Source organism: Plectropomus leopardus, chromosome 21 (genome assembly GCF_008729295.1).
Source record: "Plectropomus leopardus isolate mb chromosome 21, YSFRI_Pleo_2.0, whole genome shotgun sequence".
In the NCBI taxonomy this organism is placed as follows: domain Eukaryota; kingdom Metazoa; phylum Chordata; class Actinopteri; order Perciformes; family Serranidae; genus Plectropomus; species Plectropomus leopardus.
Window position 1 is genome coordinate 17,352,307 of NC_056483.1, and position 19,558 is coordinate 17,371,864.

Below are 19,558 nucleotides of genomic sequence, written 5' to 3' on the forward strand. Positions count from 1 at the left end.
ATCTGTGATGCGTTTGTGTGAATGCGAGCATGCAGGCAGTCTATTCATCGGCACGTCTGCGTGTTATGTCAGCGGACAGATGACCCACAAAGACAGGTTTGTGGGCTGTTTGCCAGGTTGCAAAGTGTGAATGAGTGGTGCTCCCGTTGACTCAGATCATAAAACATGTATCCTTCTTTTGGCAGGTGTGTTCAGCTGTGATTAGTCAAGCAGGTCACAAACACACACACACACATACACGTACGCAGGGTCAAGGGCACTGGCTGGACTGAGCACAACAGCGTGAAATTACATGTCATACTAATAGCAATCATGTCAGCCCACGAGAGCATGCGGCTAACTTCCCAGCACGATCAATTACTGATCAGTTCATGTGACGCCGCTCTGCGTCTGCTTCTCTGCTAACTGTTGACTGTGTGTCGAATGAGTCATCCTGTGCCGCAACAACATTCTCTCTTTATTTCATTTGGCATCATGTCTACATTTATGTGTAGGTGTTTTTTGTGTGTTTTACAATACAATTAAAAAAAATCCCCATGGTGATAAAATACACCAAATTAATATTGTATATAGTGTAATTACTTGAATTTTAGAATTCAAGTTGGCTTGTGTGACTTAATTAACTCCCATATAGAGTAGCCATGTGTCTGTTATTGTGCATGAATAAACAACACAGTCCCAATATGTCAGTAGTTGAGGTGGAGTGTTTGAGAATGCTGCCCTCATGTGTCTCTGCTTCAAAATACAACACCACTTGAGGACCAAACCTAAAAACAAACCCAGACTGAGTATTGTCCTTTCATTAAACTTAAGTGTGTTTTTAAGTGTACTGGTTTATTGGTTTATCTATTATTTGTTATTTTATTATTATTATTATCTTTTTTGTCTTATTTTATTCTATTTTTGATTGTTTTATTCATTTTGATTCATATGTATTATTTTCTTTAAATTGTCTAGTTAAAGTACTATTATTCTATTGGATTTCTATTATTTTTTAACAGTTCTGTCCCACATGTCTCTTTTATTGATTTGTTCTTCATCTTCATTATTATTTTATGAGTTTCTAACTACAGTTTTAATGGATTTGATTTGCTTTTGTGCGGTTGAGGACTTTGTTTTATGACTACAACTTGAAGTGTATTATAATAAAATAATTTGTCCTTTATTCCCATTGCAGGTTATGGACACCTTGTCTAAACTTTCCCACACGGTGATTGCACAACAAACTGGGATCAGGTATGTTAAAGTAAATTGACAGCATGCAAACTTACAATAAAATATGAAACATGATGCTATAATTATATTTATATATATATAATTTAATCTGCTACGTCTCACATGAAAGGTGTATAATGATGATATTTTGAGCCTGACAGAATGCTCTCTATTTCCGTTCACAGGCCTTTTCCATCTGAGGAGAGTGTTGAAGATGAGGATATCTACAACCACCTGGAGGAAATGATAGAGTATGTGTCTTCTCCTCTCATATACACACTCATAACAACCTTTAACACACTTGTGATTTTCGCAAGAGCTTCATTTTAAGGTGTCATTTGTTAATTTAGTCCCTTGTGTCACAGCCACCTAAAAATCTACAGGCTGTTTTGGATGCAGAGAACATTTGTTCCCTGGGTGTTGACTGGAAGGAAGCCAGATTTTCAGCATGAGCTCATCCCATACTTGTCTTATTTAAACATAAGTGGTTTATGCTCAATATTTATTTCAGCCTGTTTTCACACCTTTTTTTCCCACACACTTCAAACCATTAAAGGTTTAAAGTAGAGATTTTCTAATATTCAAATACCCTTAAAAGTTGAACTGGAGTAGATTGTTTTGCGAACATCAAATTATCTGTTTAATATATTACACTGTACTGTTTTTTTTCTCAATAGCATTTTATGGTTTGCATGGCTGCCAAGCTAGATGCCCTGCACTTAAAGGAGGAATTCACCACATTTTAAGTGGATATCCAATCAGTGTTGATGGTAAATAGTTGATTGAAGCAAAAAACCTCAGTGTGTGCTGTAATGACAGAGAAGCTGAGTTTTTTTTGCTTTTGCACAGCCCTTATTCCAGTACTTAAATGATGCATTGTGCCCAAATCTGGGCATCTTAAATGTGTCTGTGGCTATAAATAAGTAACTACATAGACTAGATCACCAGAAAAAGAAAATAAATGTAATAACATTATAGCAATTTCAACAAAAAAAGCATGGCTTATTGTACCTGGAAGCTGTGTAGCATAACAATAGCCAAAAGCTGTTACTTTTTTTTTTGGTCAAAACACAGAGTGACAAAAATACTCATTCAGTGGTCATGAACCTTTCTCAACAAACTTCATTTTAAAGTAACTTTATTAGAACTAAAACAAAGTGACCAAGTAGCAAAGTCATAACATTACATAATCCACCTACATTTCAAATAGGACTCCTGACACAAAGCTCTTTATCTAGATGTAGTGCAATTTTGAAGGTAATATGGTTTCTAATTTTTGGATTTTTTCCCCAATATTTTTCCTTTTATGCATTTTTTGCTATTATTTTGTCTAATTGAAAGCTTGACTTCTTGTGATTATGGATCAATTTATGATGATTCTCCAGAAAACAAGAGGCCGATTTATCAAGATGATGAAGTAACTCATCGTGAGAAAATGACTTTTGTTTTCTCAAGTTAACTTGAAATTTTATATTATATTATATATTTTATATTCCTCAGGGCACCTTCATAAATGTTTCCCAGTTTTTAGGATTTTAGGATTTTATTGTTTAACATTCTGCATTGCTCACTTAATCTATTAATTTTTTTAATTGCTAATTCACCAACGCAGTGGTTTAGTTATTATGATGTTATAATTTCATGATCACAAAGAGCTGAGCACTTAATTTCATTCCTCTCATGTATTGTGTGGCTAGAATGACAATAAAGAACCCTTGATCTCTGAAAATTAGTGTTTGGTCAGTGTGATTACACCTAATTTAGCCTTAGAGATCACTGTCATGACTGCTGGGTGACTGAAGTACAGTCTGATCTGCTGATCAATAACAGGTACTCCTTGATCTGGCATTTTCAGCTTCTGCTCGTGGTTGATGATCTCTGATGAACATTAAGTAATAAAAGGAAGCACCCTTTTGTTTTACTCATAATAACGAGTTGAATATCTCATTATCTCTATCACAAATCTTTTTTCAGGATAACAAAATAATTAACACATGATCTGAAGATCACGGCATTCAAAAAAAAAAATTGCAAGCGTGGGCCTTTTTTTTTACATCCATAATAAACAACAAATCCTTATATTTGCTTAATGTTGGATTAGAGTCAAATGTAACTTCCTGGATTCAAGCAAAAGCCATTAACAACTATGGAAAAATATGGGATTGGTTTCGAGTATCATTTTAAGGGCAGAGCTAGTGTAACTTGTGTGGAGATGTAAGTCAGTGGAGACAGATAATCTTACAGTAAAACTGCTGTTGGGAAGCCTCACACTGACTCGGTGCTCTGGTCTATGTTTAGCGCTGACAGCTCCTAGGGTAGGAAGCAGCCCACTAGTCAGTAGTGACAGAGGAAAACAGCTGTCTGACAGCAGCCAGCAGTGGATGCGGGGTGGAAGTGGCAGCCTGAATCACATTAAACAGAGCCGCGTTCAGCTCTCAACTCCAATCTGCTCAGTGTCCGGCAGAAAATGGACACAATGCGCACAGAAACATATACATCCACTCAAGAGAGCTTCACTATTGAACTCTAGCTGACACTGTCAAAAGTCGTGACCAAAATATAGCTGAAGGAGAAGCTGCTTTTTGATCCTTTGAAAAAAATCAAGTTACATTCTAACTGCCCACCTTCAAGTTATAACTGAGCAAAAAGAAAAAACTGAAATACAGCAATGTGTCTGTCAGAAACCTGCAGACAGTCTGAGACAATATTTCAACACGGTCTACTCATGAGCAACATATAGAAAATAGTGCTTTTCACTGATTGGCCACAGAAAGTGAAAGCGTCATTTGCTCGGACAGTATTTGGGCTGGCGTGGACTTCATGCAAGTGCAACTAAGATAAACTTTCATGTCTTCTTTCTACATCCAAACATCCACACAGCTTTAGTATCAAACTAACAAATTTTAACGTAGCATTTCATGTGGACTTTGCACCCTAACTTAAGAGAGAACTTATGCACAGCTGGTGCGACAGGCCGCAGGTCTGCCTGGTGTAGATGGCTAATCACAGCACAGCTGGGTGGGACAAAGGGGATTGGAAAAACGTTGCGCCCGAGCAATGGATGTAAAGCAACTACATTGTGCAGACATGAGCTGGTATATTCTGGTTAGATTATTAGACTTCTGCCACATTCTGTCAGAAATACGGCAAACACATCTTCCCTCTCAAGAAAAACTTTAGTTGCATTGATTGTTCTTTAGTGAAAATATACTATTCAGTCCGTTTGATACTGACATGATAGTGGCTCCCACAGAAAGTTTCACATCAGCTGCAGTCATCTTAGTTGTTTTCATAAGTCCCTCAACAATGCTCCACTTCACAGTCTTCTTCTCAAATATGCCTCATGTTACATAAACGGTTGTGATTGGCCATGTGCATCTTAGGTCACAGGAAATCTGTGCAAAGCGGAGGAGGTCAGACTTAGTCGCATATTCCTCTGGTTCTGAGGCAACCTGCAATTTATCTCCACCTTCACAGCCTACATATTCCATGCTTATTTCTCAGCCGTCACCTCACCCATTCTTCACCCTAATATACCAGCATGCTACACATCCTAATGCTTTACATGCTCTGTCTAAAGACTCCTCTCACATTTATTCCCTCTCAAGGACATTTGGTTCTAAAGTGCACACACACAAGCACTGAGTCATGTCATGTTAGCCCAGTTGCTAGGGCACAGTAATTGGCTCAGAAGTGAGCAGTCAGAACATGCCTGTGGCGTCACACTTAACAGTCTTTGCTAGTGTGTGTGCGCGCGTTTTTTCTGAGCCACTTTCACAGCCATGGATTAAGTGTTGTCCCCCGCTAACAAGATTTGTAGTATAGTATTAAAATCCACTTCAGTAAAACCAGAACGTTGTGTTTTCTCTTAAACCTTTCATGTACCTGTCAGGAGTAAAAACCATTACCCACTCACATAAACTCAGGATCAAACAGCAGTGTGATGTAATATAATGTCAGTACTATATTCTGTCTTGTGTGCTGCAGTGAGAACGGCGTGGAAGATGAGGAGGATCTGTATGACTGTGTGTATGACGATGAAGACGGTGGAGAGATCTATGAGGACCTGATGAAGACAGAAGCCATTCCTCCTCCGGTTAGTCCTTCCCGCTTTGCTGTCAGTTCACTCACTTCCTTGCCATGTCTCATGGAGTGCCTCAGGGCTGTCGTGTTTCTGTGGGCCAACCTGGAAGCTAACGTCGCCCTGGTTCCCTCTTCAAAAAGCCTATGGGATTTTTTCACTGCATTTTTTCAAGTGGTGCTAAACCCCGCCCCTTAAAAGCAGGCTAGCCAATCATTAATTAGCATCAGCTAGCTCTGAGGGCTTGACAGACCATCACAAAAGGGCGGGGCTTAGCAAAGGGTAAATAAAGTCCTAAAATTCTATAGTTTTCAGCCTTAACTTCTCAGTTTTTCTTCTTAAGTTGTACACAATGTTATTCCACACTATAAATTCTGGTCAGAATTTACAAAGTTAATTGTAAATTTACTCATATTAGAAATGCTTTGTTTAATTAAAAATTATGTACCTCATACTTTATCATTATTGGCAGGCAATCTAGCGAGCGTGTGTGACTGTGACCTCGCTCAAAGGGTTGAACAGGCTACATCTGGTTGAAGACTCAACAGTCTGTCAGCCCACAGTGCTGACACATAGTAACAGTCTTGTGTGTGTGTGTGTTTGTGTGTGTGTAGGCGTTCCAGAAGCAAGCAGAGACTGACATCAGGAGCTGCTGTTTAACAGAGATCAAGCAGACAGAGGAGAAATACACTGAGACCCTGGAGTCTATAGAGAAGGTACTGTTACTGTCACTTTATAATGACACTGTGGCTCAAAATAAAATGTGCTTATCACCTTTTCTGTGAATTCATAAACACTTGTGTATGCTGTTTTATACCAATCTTTCTTCGTTTTTTTTACTTGAACATTTCTTAGTTTTTCACACAAAAAATGGAAACAGCATACGTTATTCACATAGCAGCTCAGATACCTTCCAAGATAAAAAAGAACGAAAAAAAGGAAAAAAAAGATAAAAAAAAAAAAGAAAAATTTGATTACGGAGAGATTATGGCGTAGTGTAGAGGATGAACTTAACAAAAACAGCAGGAGACATGCCCCTGGAGTATGTGTCCAGTATGACCTTCCACAGTTGTCCTCATTATAAACTTCAGAAAGGTTAGATGCAGCTCCCTCCATAGAATTTGTCTCCACAAATGTTTGAAACCAGCTCATCTTTCAGCTTATCTGCGTTCTTCCAGTTCATCGCTATCAGTCTTTCAGCTGTCATTCACCCAGTTGTTAAGATTTGTTTGTTGTGTTTTGACCAATTTTCTCAACAGTATAATTCAAAATACATATTGCTGCATCACAGTGAACAGTATAGCCAAATGATTTTGCGTAATATTTACCCTGAAGGTTTTTATCTTGGTGAGAGTCCATACCATATGATAAAAATACTGATGTCTCAGAGAAACGTGTACAAAAGTTTAGATTGTAGGTTTGTTTATTATAGGTTTATTGTTGTGAAATATTGCTAATGTTCCTTAGATCAGTTGGTTCCAACCTTTTTGGAAGATGAGCTGTTCTATTGGAATACATGGGAGTATACCTACTTTCGCCTCGATAACCTATCCATCTACCTAGTATTATGCCCTACTCATAAAGTACCTCTATACCAATGCTAATGAGCCCTTTATATAAAGTGTTGTATTAGAGTGACCACTTCTCAAAGGTTGAATATTTTTTTTCCGAATAGATTGTTTGGCAAAAGAGGCAAAACTATCCAGAACTAATTAAATAAAAATCAAAAAATGAGGAATATGCATTAGATTATCAGAATAATATTTTTACTGTTTCCTATCACATTAATAATCAGGGCACAGCCTTAGATTTATTTCCTCATCCCAAAGAGTGATTTCGACTGCATCATCAGCCTTGGGACTAGTTTTTCAGAGTGGGTCCTCTGCAGTTGTAAGACTGCAATCAATTGATATTTTCTCTGTAAGTGGAAGTAGAATTCTGTAAAAACTGTGAAAACTACACTAGGAAAAATAAAAATGTATTAATGCATCATTTGTGTTACCAGCATGCCCTAACGTAAGACCAGGGTTGGTTTGAATGATCAGTAATGTTACTGTAATCCCAAAAATAACTTCATATTTCAGTATCAGAAATAATGAGAAATGATGCAAATGACCAATCAAAATGTACGATTACTTCCAGCAAATTTCTGACATGCACTGATTTACTCGTCATTCTCTGTGGAAATGTGAACCCACAGTCAACTACAGCAGGTCAATAATCAAAGTAAAGTTAACTTTCTTTGGGTGGAAATAGTCCCATTCCACTGATTTCTCTTTGCAGTGAAAGCATGACAAGAGCACTTGAAATCAATTTGGCCTCCTTATCACTTGCAATATAGGAAACTGTGAAACTGACTGCCTGTAATTTGGGGTATAATAGAAAAAATAATGACTAGTGTAACAAATCTGTACTCCCAGAGAGAAATGAAGGAAAGAATATATTTTTATTTTTGAAATTAGAAGTGGGTAATGAGTATTCCCAGCACTGGTCAGAACAAACTCTGAGAAAAGCTCTTTTGTCGTGGATGTTTTCCACCTGACCCTGCACTTTTACAGGACTGTGGGAGGCACGCCGCCTCTCACCCCCCCAGCCACAGCTACTTGTCTTCTCCCCCTTGTGTATGTTCATGTCTGGAAAAAGACCTTGCCTGCTCTCCCAGCGGAGTACTCAGTAGATGAGTTTCGATATGAAGTGGATGTTGGAAGTTAGTTTGTGCTCGCCTGCTCCTTTGAGATGTAGAGGTGACTATGCGGCGGGAGCTTTCTGAGAGGAAATCATTAAATTGCAAACTCTGAAAATGAGATTATTGTCGTGACCCAGACAGTCCTCCTTGTTTTTGCTGACTGCAGCTCTTTGCAACTTGGCCCCATAATATAATAGCTTCTCACAAAATGACTTTCCCACTCTTACTCTAGAAGAGGTGAGCTTCATTCACTCACATTCTCCCTCTCTGCTGCAGCACTTTATGATGCCCCTCACCATGTTTCTGTCCATGGCCGAGATGGAAAAGGTGTTTGTGAATATCCCGGTAAGTCATTGTCTTTGAAATGTTATGACTGGGTGGTCAACTCAACATTCTTTATTTATGGGCTTTTTTCACTGAAAACATGTTGACATGTCACTGTAGGAATGGCAGAGGTGTGAATAAAAACATTAATGACAGCTGATTACCCCATTGTCATTTGTCACGCTGTCATGGATATTTTTAGTTGAATCGCAACTGTTCAAACAGTAATAAAAGTGTGTTAAATATATTGGAATTAGTAACAACACTAAGAGACTGCAGTTAAGTGAGGCTGTACCTTTAGGCACAGTTGTACTTCAGCTGGAAAGGTAAATGTAAAAGTGTCTTAAACCGGCATTCTTCTTAATGACCAGCAGGGGGCAGCTCCACTGGTTGCAAAAAGAAGTCTATTTGTACATAAGTCTATGACTAAACTGACCCGACTTAACTGGGTAAATCATGGTCCAATGTGTAGTAAAGTAGAAGATGAAGCAAGGTGTGCTTTAGGGCTTGGTTTTCTTGTGATTTACAAGTTGCTACAAAGGTGACCTGAAAATTGGAATAGAGGCGTAGAAGGGCGTATCCATGGCAGCTTGAGCCATTTGTCCAAATACGGCCACTTCTGGTTTCAAAACAATTAACCCAGATTTGTTCAGGTATAATCCCCTGATCAATGGGCTAACCTGAGCCTGACCATTTCAGGTCAGACCTAACCACAACCATCTCTGCACATGTGTAGAACAAATCAGGTTTCAGGTACAGACTGGGCAGCAACAGTCCACAAACAATTTACAACATCACTATGGCTATGTTTACTTTTTTATGCTGTCTATGCTTGCTTACAATGACAGTGCTAGCATACTCATGTTTAGTAGGTAAGATTTGCCATATTAGTGATCAGAAAACAAAGTAGACTAAAGTTTAGGCTAATGGAAATATGATCAGCTCTTCAGGTATTTTGTCTTAAACTAAAGTCAGGGAATGACCGAAATTATTACAATTCATCCTGAGGGAGACATGAATGTCTGCATTATATTTAACATGGGGATATTTTAATCAAAACCACACATCAACCTCATGTATAGACAGCCCAACTGACATTGCCATCCACTACGCCAAGCTGTTAGCACAGCTCAGAGGGGATCATATTAGTCAGAAAAATCATATTTTATGCTGTCTAGGTATCAAGTTAAGTATGCTATACTGTTTACCTGTCAAAAGGAATATTTACACATTACCATTACTCAGATTGATTTAATGTGTCATTTGCCACTGTCAAAATATTTACTTTCAAATGAAAGTTAAGCTGAAATACTTAATTGATTAGTTCATGAACAACTGTCAACTGTCATTTCCTAATTCCAGGTTCTCATTTACAAGGACTTGCTGCTTATGGTTTTTTGTATGTGTTAATACACCAATTCTATTTAGGCTTTGGGCTGCTTATCACACAAAACAAGCAATTTGATGGCTTAGCTGTCAAAAATTGTAATGAGCTTGGCATTTTTTAATTTTCATGGAACAAGTGATCAGAGAAAATCTTCTACAGACTTATTTATAAAGACAAATAATCATTACTTTTGATGTAAATTAATATTAAAGGATCATTGCTGTCGTGTTTCAGGACCTGGTTAAAGTTCACAAATGTTTACTGCTGGAAATCCAAGACTCAGTCCACCACAGAAGTGCCCAGAACCTTTACCAGATCTTCATTACTTTCAAAGAGAGGTAAACCACAAATTCTACAAACTCCATTTATTCTCCTTTAGTGTGTACATAAACTCTTAAATTTTCTTTAAAGCACTTAGAATAAATTATTTATATAAAAGTCATTATAAACTGTCCTTTGAAGTCTCAGACTCTGTTTACAGAAAAGCATGCTGGTTTCCTCCCCAATCCTTTTGCTGCATGCATTTGATCTGTCGCAGGTTGTTGATTTATGGGAAATACTGCAGCCATGTGGAAACAGCCATCACCACTTTGGATGACATTTGCAAAGAGAGAGAGGACGTACGCATGAAGCTAGAGGTGATTTTTTTTTTTCAGTGTCACTAAATTATTATATAGAGCTAAAATGACAAATGTTCATTTCTCATAATCACCTCAGAACGGTCATAGAATGCCCTCAAGTGTGTACCTGAGGCATTGCAGGTGACGACACCACAGCTGACAGCATAAATGATTGTAAAGTTTTCTATTAAGCTCTGATAGTTTGCTCTGATAACTTTTGGTCATTAACACTTCTACTTCCTTTGGACTCATTTCTAGAAAGTAAAAATAAAATTAAAGAAAGATTTTTTTTGTTGTCTTGTTCCAGGAGTGTTCAAAGAGAGCCAACTATGGCAAGTTCACACTGAGAGATCTGCTAGTGGTTCCTATGCAGCGAGTTTTGAAGTATCACCTCCTCCTGCAGGTACAATGCTTCAACCTAACCTTAATATTTCTGTTTTACTTTCATCATGTCATCATGGTGTGGAAATCCTGTTCATCTTTGAATACACTCTGTATGTTTTCTTATATATATATATATATATATATATATATATATATATATATATATGTATATATATCTTCTTTTAAGGACAAATTGAGTTTTGATTTGTACGTGGTTCAGTCCCTGGCTGCTCCAGTCAACATGTTGAAGTATCCTTTAGCAAGATACTGAACCCAAAATTACTCCTGATGGCTGTTCTAACAGTGTGTGAGTGCGTGTGAATGGTTAAAAACTGGCAGCAACTGGCATCTTGTATGGTACCATAGCTACCACTTAATGAATGTGTGTGTGTGAATGGGTGAATTTGACTTGAAGTGTGAAAGCACTTTGAGTGGTCAAAAATAATAGAAAAGCACATTACAAGTGCTTTGAATCATCAATATTTCCTATGATTTACAGGCATAGAGGGGCTTTAAATGAAAAAAAAACAAAACAATTTATTATATTAAAAATTATATTAATTAATTATATTTATTCTATTTATATTATGAGTGATTATCACTGAAGATTTGTACATTTCTGTAGACCTTTGAGTTATTTTTCTTGAGTTTTAGTTCTCTGGCTGTTTTATACTTTGCTTAATTTGTAAAATGAAATGGCAGATTTATAATTGAGTTTGTACTAAAAAAAGGATACCATGCATATTGGATAAAGAGAATTTAAGAAGGTTTTAGACAAAAACAAAAAAGGAATGAAAAGAAAATTGCCGAACATCAACCATATCAGTGGTTTTGCTTCATGTTTTCGGTGCAAGCAAGTTGCATTGTCACTTCTATTAAGCTCTACTGCTTTTGTGTTCCCCAATCAGGCTCAGGGGATTAGGGGAGCAACAATAATAATGAAACTAGGGAAAAAAGAAAAAGGAAAGTAGAAATGGGTGCATAACAAAAAAAGTGACATATTTGCAAAAAACAAGGCACTAAAGGTGTACAAAAAAGGTCTTGAAAAATGTAACAAAAATACTACTTTCTCTTAAAGAAAGTAACACTAAATGCAACAATAATGACTAACTCAGTAAATAAACAAAAAACTAACCACCCTCTTCAAAACATGAGTAAAGAACACTGATTCTGTGCGCTACAACTAGTTTCTTTGGTCTGAAATCTGACGCACAAAACACACACTGACACACTGGCTCACTAGCTCTGACGTCTGGCTTTTCCAGTCCCTATATGCTGCATGCTGCTAATCATGCATCACCTGTGCTTAGTCAGGAGATTAAGCACAGGTGTGCTCAGTCACTCTTTGCACAGTGAGGAGGAGGAGAGGGTGGTACCTCGAGAAGCACACAAAAAAAGAACACAGGAAACAGGCAAAAATCTTCACCCGTAACAATTGCCTTCAAAATAATAATTGAAAAAAAAATGTCATCTGTCCCTCCTTAACTTTAGGGTTATTGTAGATTTTACACACAAAGTATTTGATCAATTAATCATTAAAATTACCCAACAGAGTATAAAGTAATTAAAATAGGAAATACTTCAAACTATCAAAACATTAAAATGCCAAAAAACATGATGTAATATTGCAATCCAATAAGTCATGTAACACAGCCTTACTTTTGATACTGAAAGTATATTTTTCTTATAATACTTTTGTCTTTTTCACTGATGATTACACCAACTGCTTCTGCACAGTGGCTGAGAGAAAAATACTCAGTTATACTTCACTTTGTATTTCCATCAAAACTCACACTTCACAGCTGGATATAATATCAATCACTGTGTTTTTAAATGATCAAAGCCGGACAGAAACTTCCAGTTAAAAGTCTTCACTGACTTTATAGATGGCTGTCAGTAAGTGACAAAACCCCATCAGGGACTTTTGAATTCATCAGCGGCTCTGATCATTGTCAGTCAGACATTATGAGCACAAGATGACTCCCTGTCACTAGGTGGTGCTGTTCACCACGTATGCCTCCCGTCCCCTGCCTTCGTCCTTCAGGCTGTGAGACTCCTCGCGTCTATTTCTGTAGCTTCTTTATGGCTCTCAGTCTGAAATGACCCGCACATAATAGTCATCTGATCGAGACAATCAAGGAGGAGGAGAGAGAAAATAGATAAAGTGAAGTGAGGACTGAAAGAGAGAGCAGCAGGTAGAACAAGACAAACAACTAAAGACAGACAGAGAGGTGGAGGAGAAGTATTGTGAAGTGGTGAGAATCTGGATGTGAAGCTGAGCTGAGGCTGAGGAAACTGTGCACAAAGTCAGGAAGACAAATTGCTGCAGATGAAAACATTTTAATGAAAATGTCTCAAAGGACTTTTCTTCATTGATGCATTTTGACTATGCAGGACATATAGTGTTCCCAAATGTTCATTTATGTTTTCATGATTTTAATGCTGTTACGTTAAAATTCTTTTTTTAAATATAGCTCCATTATATAGCTTTATAAAGTTACATTTCTTCAGGGTAAATCATGTGTATTCATGTGCGTGCGTGCGTGCGTGTGTGTGCTTGTGTGGTTGTGTAGGTGACAGGAGCACCTCTTCCTCCTTGTCATCCATAAAGAGGGCTTAGAGTGTCATGTTTTATTTCTTAATTCTGTTTTTTTGGTTAATAGCTCAAATTTAGAATTAGGTTTTCAGTTCTTAATAAAATTCCAATTATTATGGCCTATCTTTGCTTCCATGCAAAAACCTGTTTGAGAGGGACAAATTTGGTTTGCAGAACAGCATGTATTACATATGTTATCTGTTAATCCTTACAGGCATTAAAAGGTATTTAATGGGAGTTTTGATATTTATGTACAGAAAACCTGATTCTGTAAGGATTTTCAATAAAAAGCCCTAAATTAGGCTTGCAATCATGCCCCAATCATGTTTACATCCAACACAAATGTCCCACCAAAAGAAAAAAAAACAACCTGTCGCAACAATGTGATTTCATGCTCTGGGCCAAGATCCCTGCGGCATAGCCAGGCGATAGCTAGATCCAAATAAATAAAGCATCTGCTGGGTTACTTTCCTGCACAGTGACAGCCGGAATCTCTACAATAAATGTCTCGTCACTTCCTCCCGCTCCCCGAGTTCCTCTCTCTTGCTGCTTCTCGCTTTCTTTCTTTTTTTGTCATCAATCTTTCTCTCTTTTCTTCCTCACTGCCTCCGCTCATCATTTCTCTTCCCTGCTGAACACACCGCAACACGATTCCCTCAATGAGTCCATCATGTATGGTGCCGGCTATCAGTGTGACCACTCCCTTCCTCTGTATCTCTGTGGATGTGTGGAGGTGGGAGCAAGGCTTGATAAATAGGACTCTGTCGTCTTGCTAGTGATAATAATGCCCAGGTTGAGCTTGACTGACACCAGGGATTTGAGCGGTGCCAAGCAGACATATATATCTCCCTTAGCGGCTCAGTTTGTGTATCTGTGTGTGTGTTTGTGTGTGTGTGTGTGTGTATGGACACAGTTTGCACAGGCCCCTGTATGAAGGACATGCATGGCATCCTTCCTTATCCTCCACTGCTGAGGTCTAGATGTCTTGTTTACGCTGCAGCCAGGCACTGGCAAGCAATTTCAGATACACGCACATTCACACAGAGTCACACCTGCAATAGATGAGTGCACACACACACACGCACACACACTATATCTGATTTATTTCAGGACCGGATTCTTTTTTTGCAGTAACCTTTTTCATTTCATATCTAGAGCCAGAGCATTACTTTCTCATGTGTGGAATGTGGCTGTAGTCCATGTTAGCAGCAGGATAGCAATGAATGCATTTTTATTTTTAATTTTTTTGGTTTATGATTCACAGATAGCCTTGCTTTCACTTGTACAATGTCAACCTTTAGCTATATAATGCTTTAAATCAGTTTTACAACATGGACTGCTATCGCACTTATATTTTGTGTGTGTGTGATTTGTTTCTGTCCACTAGGAGCTGGTGAAACACACTCACGATGCCACTGACAAGAGCAATCTGCGGACAGCCTTGGATGCAATGAAGGTATATCATCAGTTTATCCAGTTTTTTTTTTTTTTTAATTTCCACACATTCCCATTATCCAGGAAGAAAAGTGAATAATACACGTGAAGACAAGTGTATCTACTAAGAAATGAGAAGAAGACAGGATTTTTGGGTTCATATACAGAGGTATATGCAGAGGAAAATAGTTTTGAGCCTTTATTGGAATGCATTATTGCTTTTTGGATTGTTGGTTAACTTAACTAAAGTCATCTATTCATTTAGATGCTGTTAATCATTAACTGTAATAACCAACATCATTAATAATGTCTCAACACAGCTTTTGTCGACTCACGCACTTACATGATCAGGTCAAAGAAAGGGATTATATAGCACTTCATTGCAAATCATTGCTTGCCAACAACCATTGACTACACAAAATAAATGAGTCTTCCAATAAATACAGCATTTATAAGTCCTGCTCATTTCATAACTCTCAAAGGCTGCTCACTTGTCCAATGTCAGTATACAGTGTCCCAGTGGAGTTTACAAGCCTGCATCAGCAGTGGTGACTTTTGAAGGAGAGGAAAACAGTGCAAAAAGACAGAAAACCTGAGCACATAATTGGAAGAAAATTGAAAGGAAAAAGGAAAGACTTTGTTTTCTGATTTGTTTACAGGACTTGGCTCAGTACGTCAACGAAGTCAAGCGAGACAATGAGACGCTCCGAGAAATAGATCAGTATCAGAGATCCATTGAAAACCTGGTAAGCCACCTGTTTCTTCCAAATAATTAGATACTGATCTCATTTTCACAGTTCTTCACAATCACAATCCCCAATCTTTCTTTGTCCCCTTTTCTGTAGAATCAGCGCCTGAGTATCTATGGCAGACCCAAAGGTGATGGGGAGGTACGGGTGGCCTCAGTGGACAAACGAGCTAAACAGGACAGGTGAGATGTCAGGTCGACATACTGGTTGAGTAAAGACTGACTTACGGCAGCATAAGTAGAATCAGGTTCTGTGGTTGGAAAACTGCCAGTGTGTGCTGCTATTAGCCACAGTGCGGTTAGAAAGTAAACGTGTGTCTCTTGTATGTGAAGACACAGTAATACATTAAGTAGCTATTTTTATCTAATCATTATTAACCTATCAATCAGTCACAGGAACTGTGTTAAACTGAGTTAACTGACGCACAGAATACAACTAAGAACTGTCTCAAACTCTGTCCAATTTGAGACAACTGGGGTATTAAGTGATGACCACACAAAATCCAGACAAATACAGGCTGACAATGTTTTTTTTTTATAATTATTATTTGTTTTTAATAACTATGTTAGAAGGAATGCATATTGTAGCTTTTTTTGACACAATGGGCCACATGCAGCAACATTCTCTTAAATTTCTTATATTTTTTTTCTTAATTTTTTGGTAAGAGAAAATGTCAGAGAAGTCAACTCCAGGTGCACCAAACATTCTTAACCATCCAAATCGGCCCTGATCCAACACAAGGATAAATCCCACTTGGTCATAAGTCACTTACTAGCACAGTTTACATCCTCTAAACAATATATAAGGGCAGGTTTTCTGTCTTGTGCAAAAATTCTGGCACATGGCCAAACTGAAGAGGTGCCACCAAAAAAGTTTGTAAGAAGACCTTTTGTAGTGGCGAAACTGACATACTGTAAAATAAACTTAAACAAGCAAATGTGATTTTTCGGAGTACCAGTTATGGTGCTACAGGAAAATAAAAAAAACATACAGTTTATATGAGAAGCTGGAACGATGAAGCTTTTTTTGTTGTTTTAGAGTAACAAAAATTTACGCCTTCAATGACTTTGACTCTTTGAACTGCAGGCACATCTTCTTGTTTGACGCCGCGGTGATTGTTTGCAAGCGGCGAGGAGACAACTATGAGATGAAAGAAGTGATCGACCTACACCTCTTCAAGATCACCAACAACCCCACTTCGGACAAGGAGAACCGAAAGGTCTGCAAACACGGATAGAACATATAAGCTGGTCACAATAAGCTGTTGTACAAAGATCTATGGGGTTGATTTTTGGGGACAGTCTCAGCTTTCAATAGACTTTTTGTCACTGTAGACATTTTATCTTGAAAGCGCAAATGTAGAAATTAATTATGGCTCAGTTTCAGCTGTGTCACTGAGAGTATTCAGAGATATTGCTCTGCTATATTTAGCTGTGTCTGTTGATCACAGCCACAACTAATTTGTGTTATTAGTTTCACCCGTATGAATGATTATCAGCAGAGTTTCTCGCACACAAAGTTGTAATTTTACAGGTCATAGCATGTAGCAGTAAACTTACAGCCTGTGGGCCACATGTTGCCCTCCACAGGGTGCTGGGTTGGCCCACCACCCATTTCTAATTCTCAGTGAAAAAGAAGTGACTCACATTGGGATTTTTTTGTACTTTGTATGTCAGTAAGGTGCCAGAGTGCATTAAAAAAACATAAAATTGAGCTTGTTTTTCAAATCTTCCACAAGAGGTCCAAGCTAATCCACCAAGGTCCTCAAATTCTATAAAAACACCTGATGCAGGGATGCTGCAACTAGATTTGCCTTGTTTATTCATTTTATCTGATAAATGGGTCTCCCTGGTGTATAGAGAGGTGCATTCCAGATAGGAAAAACTACACTAATACATGTATGATATGACAGAAAAAGATTTCAAACAGAAAAGAAAATCAAGGCTTTGGCATATAACTGTTCATGTATTATATGTGTTGATTGTATTGTAAAACATGACTAGACTGCACATGAGTAGCTCCAAGGTAAACTTTCCTTCAGCATGTAGTACATGCCAAGTTACACGCTTTTCATGTTTGAGTTTGGGCCATCACCTTGGAAAAGATATTGGCACATCTTTCAGTCATTTCACCTTTTTTTTTGGCATCAGCACTTCCCTTTGTGAACATCTCCCTTTCCGTTCCAAGAAAGTAACTCAATTCCGCTTTTGGCGCTGCCACAGTGATGATGTTTTTACCTCAGACATGCAGCAACATTAGCCTCAATTAAATCAAGCTGAAGTCAAAATGAAACAAAACAGGGAGTTTGTTTCTGCCAGGCTTGCAGACTGCATTTATTGTTCATATTTGCACAAAATATTAGAACCTGTTTCTCCACTTTCATATTGTGCTGACATGAGGACTCACAGCAGTGAAACGTGTTGAATCTGAATCCCATGACAAAATGTCTCACTACCTCTGGCAGCTAAAAAGTGTATATCTGCAGTTAACACTTGTTAGTCCACAGATACATCACAGCTGAGAGGAAAGTGTGAATCACACGTCTAATTTTATTGTTTTTACCTAGAATGAAGAAGCTTCTGCTTCTCCGGGTCACACTGAATCCACACTGATTCAGGCCACAGACTGAAAAGAAAAATGTTTCTCGAGCATTTAGCTTTTAATTTTATGGCATGTTATCACCATTTCCAAAAAGCAATAACTCACTTTAAGATGTGATTTACAATGATTTTCCAACAGCTAAAACAGCTTTTGATGACATTTAATCTCACTCAGTGCTTTAAGCCATGTCCATCCTAACAGGCCCAGAACAGAGTAGCGAGTGTACCCTCTACTGTCAATGTTGCTTTTTTAAAAAAAACATGTAAAAGTGAAAAAAATAATAGAATATACTCCTTTGCATTCTGTAAAATTAAAAGAACAAAACAAACATTTCATAAAACAACCAATCAGCTATAATGGAAGGAAGTCTTGCACTGTTGAGTCCATTATTGCATCTTTATGACTTAGTCAGCAAAGCTCAGATACCATGTTGGACTCCTGACAAACCAATTAACAGCGCTACTTCAGCATAATGAGAAGCCATAACAATTTATCAGATAAACGCAGCTTCATAAAATTCAGTAAAAATCGACTTGCTTCCTGACTGTATTTTATAAGCACCTGTACCAACATCTATACCCCACTGCTGCCTTTTGTTCTCAAAATCTCCCTATGGTGCTGAGAAAATGAACCTCGTGCAAAAATCGTTTCAGCTCATAACACAAACAACAAAATAATCACCAGAAAAGAGTCTTAAATAATTTGATACATGCTTGTTGCAGCACATGTTTTACATTGTCTTGTTCATTCAGCAGCATAATACTGAGAGTGTCAGACGAGAACAGTCTGCCTCCTCCCAGATGGTGTTATCATTAAACCTCGCTTTGGGCCTGACTACACACACACATACACACAGTGAATACTAAGTGCCAAGTGGTGAAAAATATTGCCAATCATAATGAGGGATGATATCTAAGGCGTGCCAGGAAACAATGATTTCGGTAATAATGATGTTGTAAATAGCAGACATTAGTAGGCTTCGACCCATATGGGCTCGTAGAGTAATTTTTTTTCCTATGAAATCTCAGCCACCTCAGTATCAGTCACCTCTGACATGATGGATTTGATGCCATTTGTTTGATTACATATTTATTATGGAAATGCCAAAGATGATGGTGGCTGTCTGGAGGAAGCAGCAATAACAACCTTCATCATAGAAGCCAAATAATCACATTTACATTCAAGTCATCTGGAGGTAAAACCAAATAACCTTAAAGTCTAATCATTGTATGCAGCAGTAGGAAAGCTTTGTGTGACCACTGGACTGATGTGGAGCCATTTTTCGTGCTAAAGTATAAGTGAAGTGGTAAAGTTAAAGCTTCATGTGTATTTCAAGCCATAATAATAATAGAAATTACAAAAGATCAAATTAAAAGTCATGTGTAAAGTGTCACAAACCAACAGATAACCATCACCTGACTCTGCAGTTTGACACAGCTAAATTCAGTAGTTTACTGCCCTACAGGTTATTATTGTTTTGT

At 37.9% G+C, this 19,558-nt stretch overlaps 1 protein-coding gene across 1 annotated transcript in view; it reads left to right on the top strand.

Moving 5' to 3' along the window:
• Nucleotides 1-19,558, top strand: part of LOC121960358 (guanine nucleotide exchange factor VAV3) — a 108,061-nt gene that overhangs the window by 49,096 nt on the left and 39,407 nt on the right. The window contains 12 exon segments of the mRNA XM_042510017.1: nt 1,178-1,236; nt 1,401-1,466; nt 5,203-5,311; nt 5,911-6,012; nt 8,259-8,327; nt 9,928-10,031; nt 10,232-10,331; nt 10,621-10,716; nt 14,681-14,749; nt 15,387-15,473; nt 15,573-15,658; nt 16,563-16,695. Coding sequence (XP_042365951.1) covers nt 1,178-1,236; nt 1,401-1,466; nt 5,203-5,311; nt 5,911-6,012; nt 8,259-8,327; nt 9,928-10,031; nt 10,232-10,331; nt 10,621-10,716; nt 14,681-14,749; nt 15,387-15,473; nt 15,573-15,658; nt 16,563-16,695 — 1,080 coding nt within the window.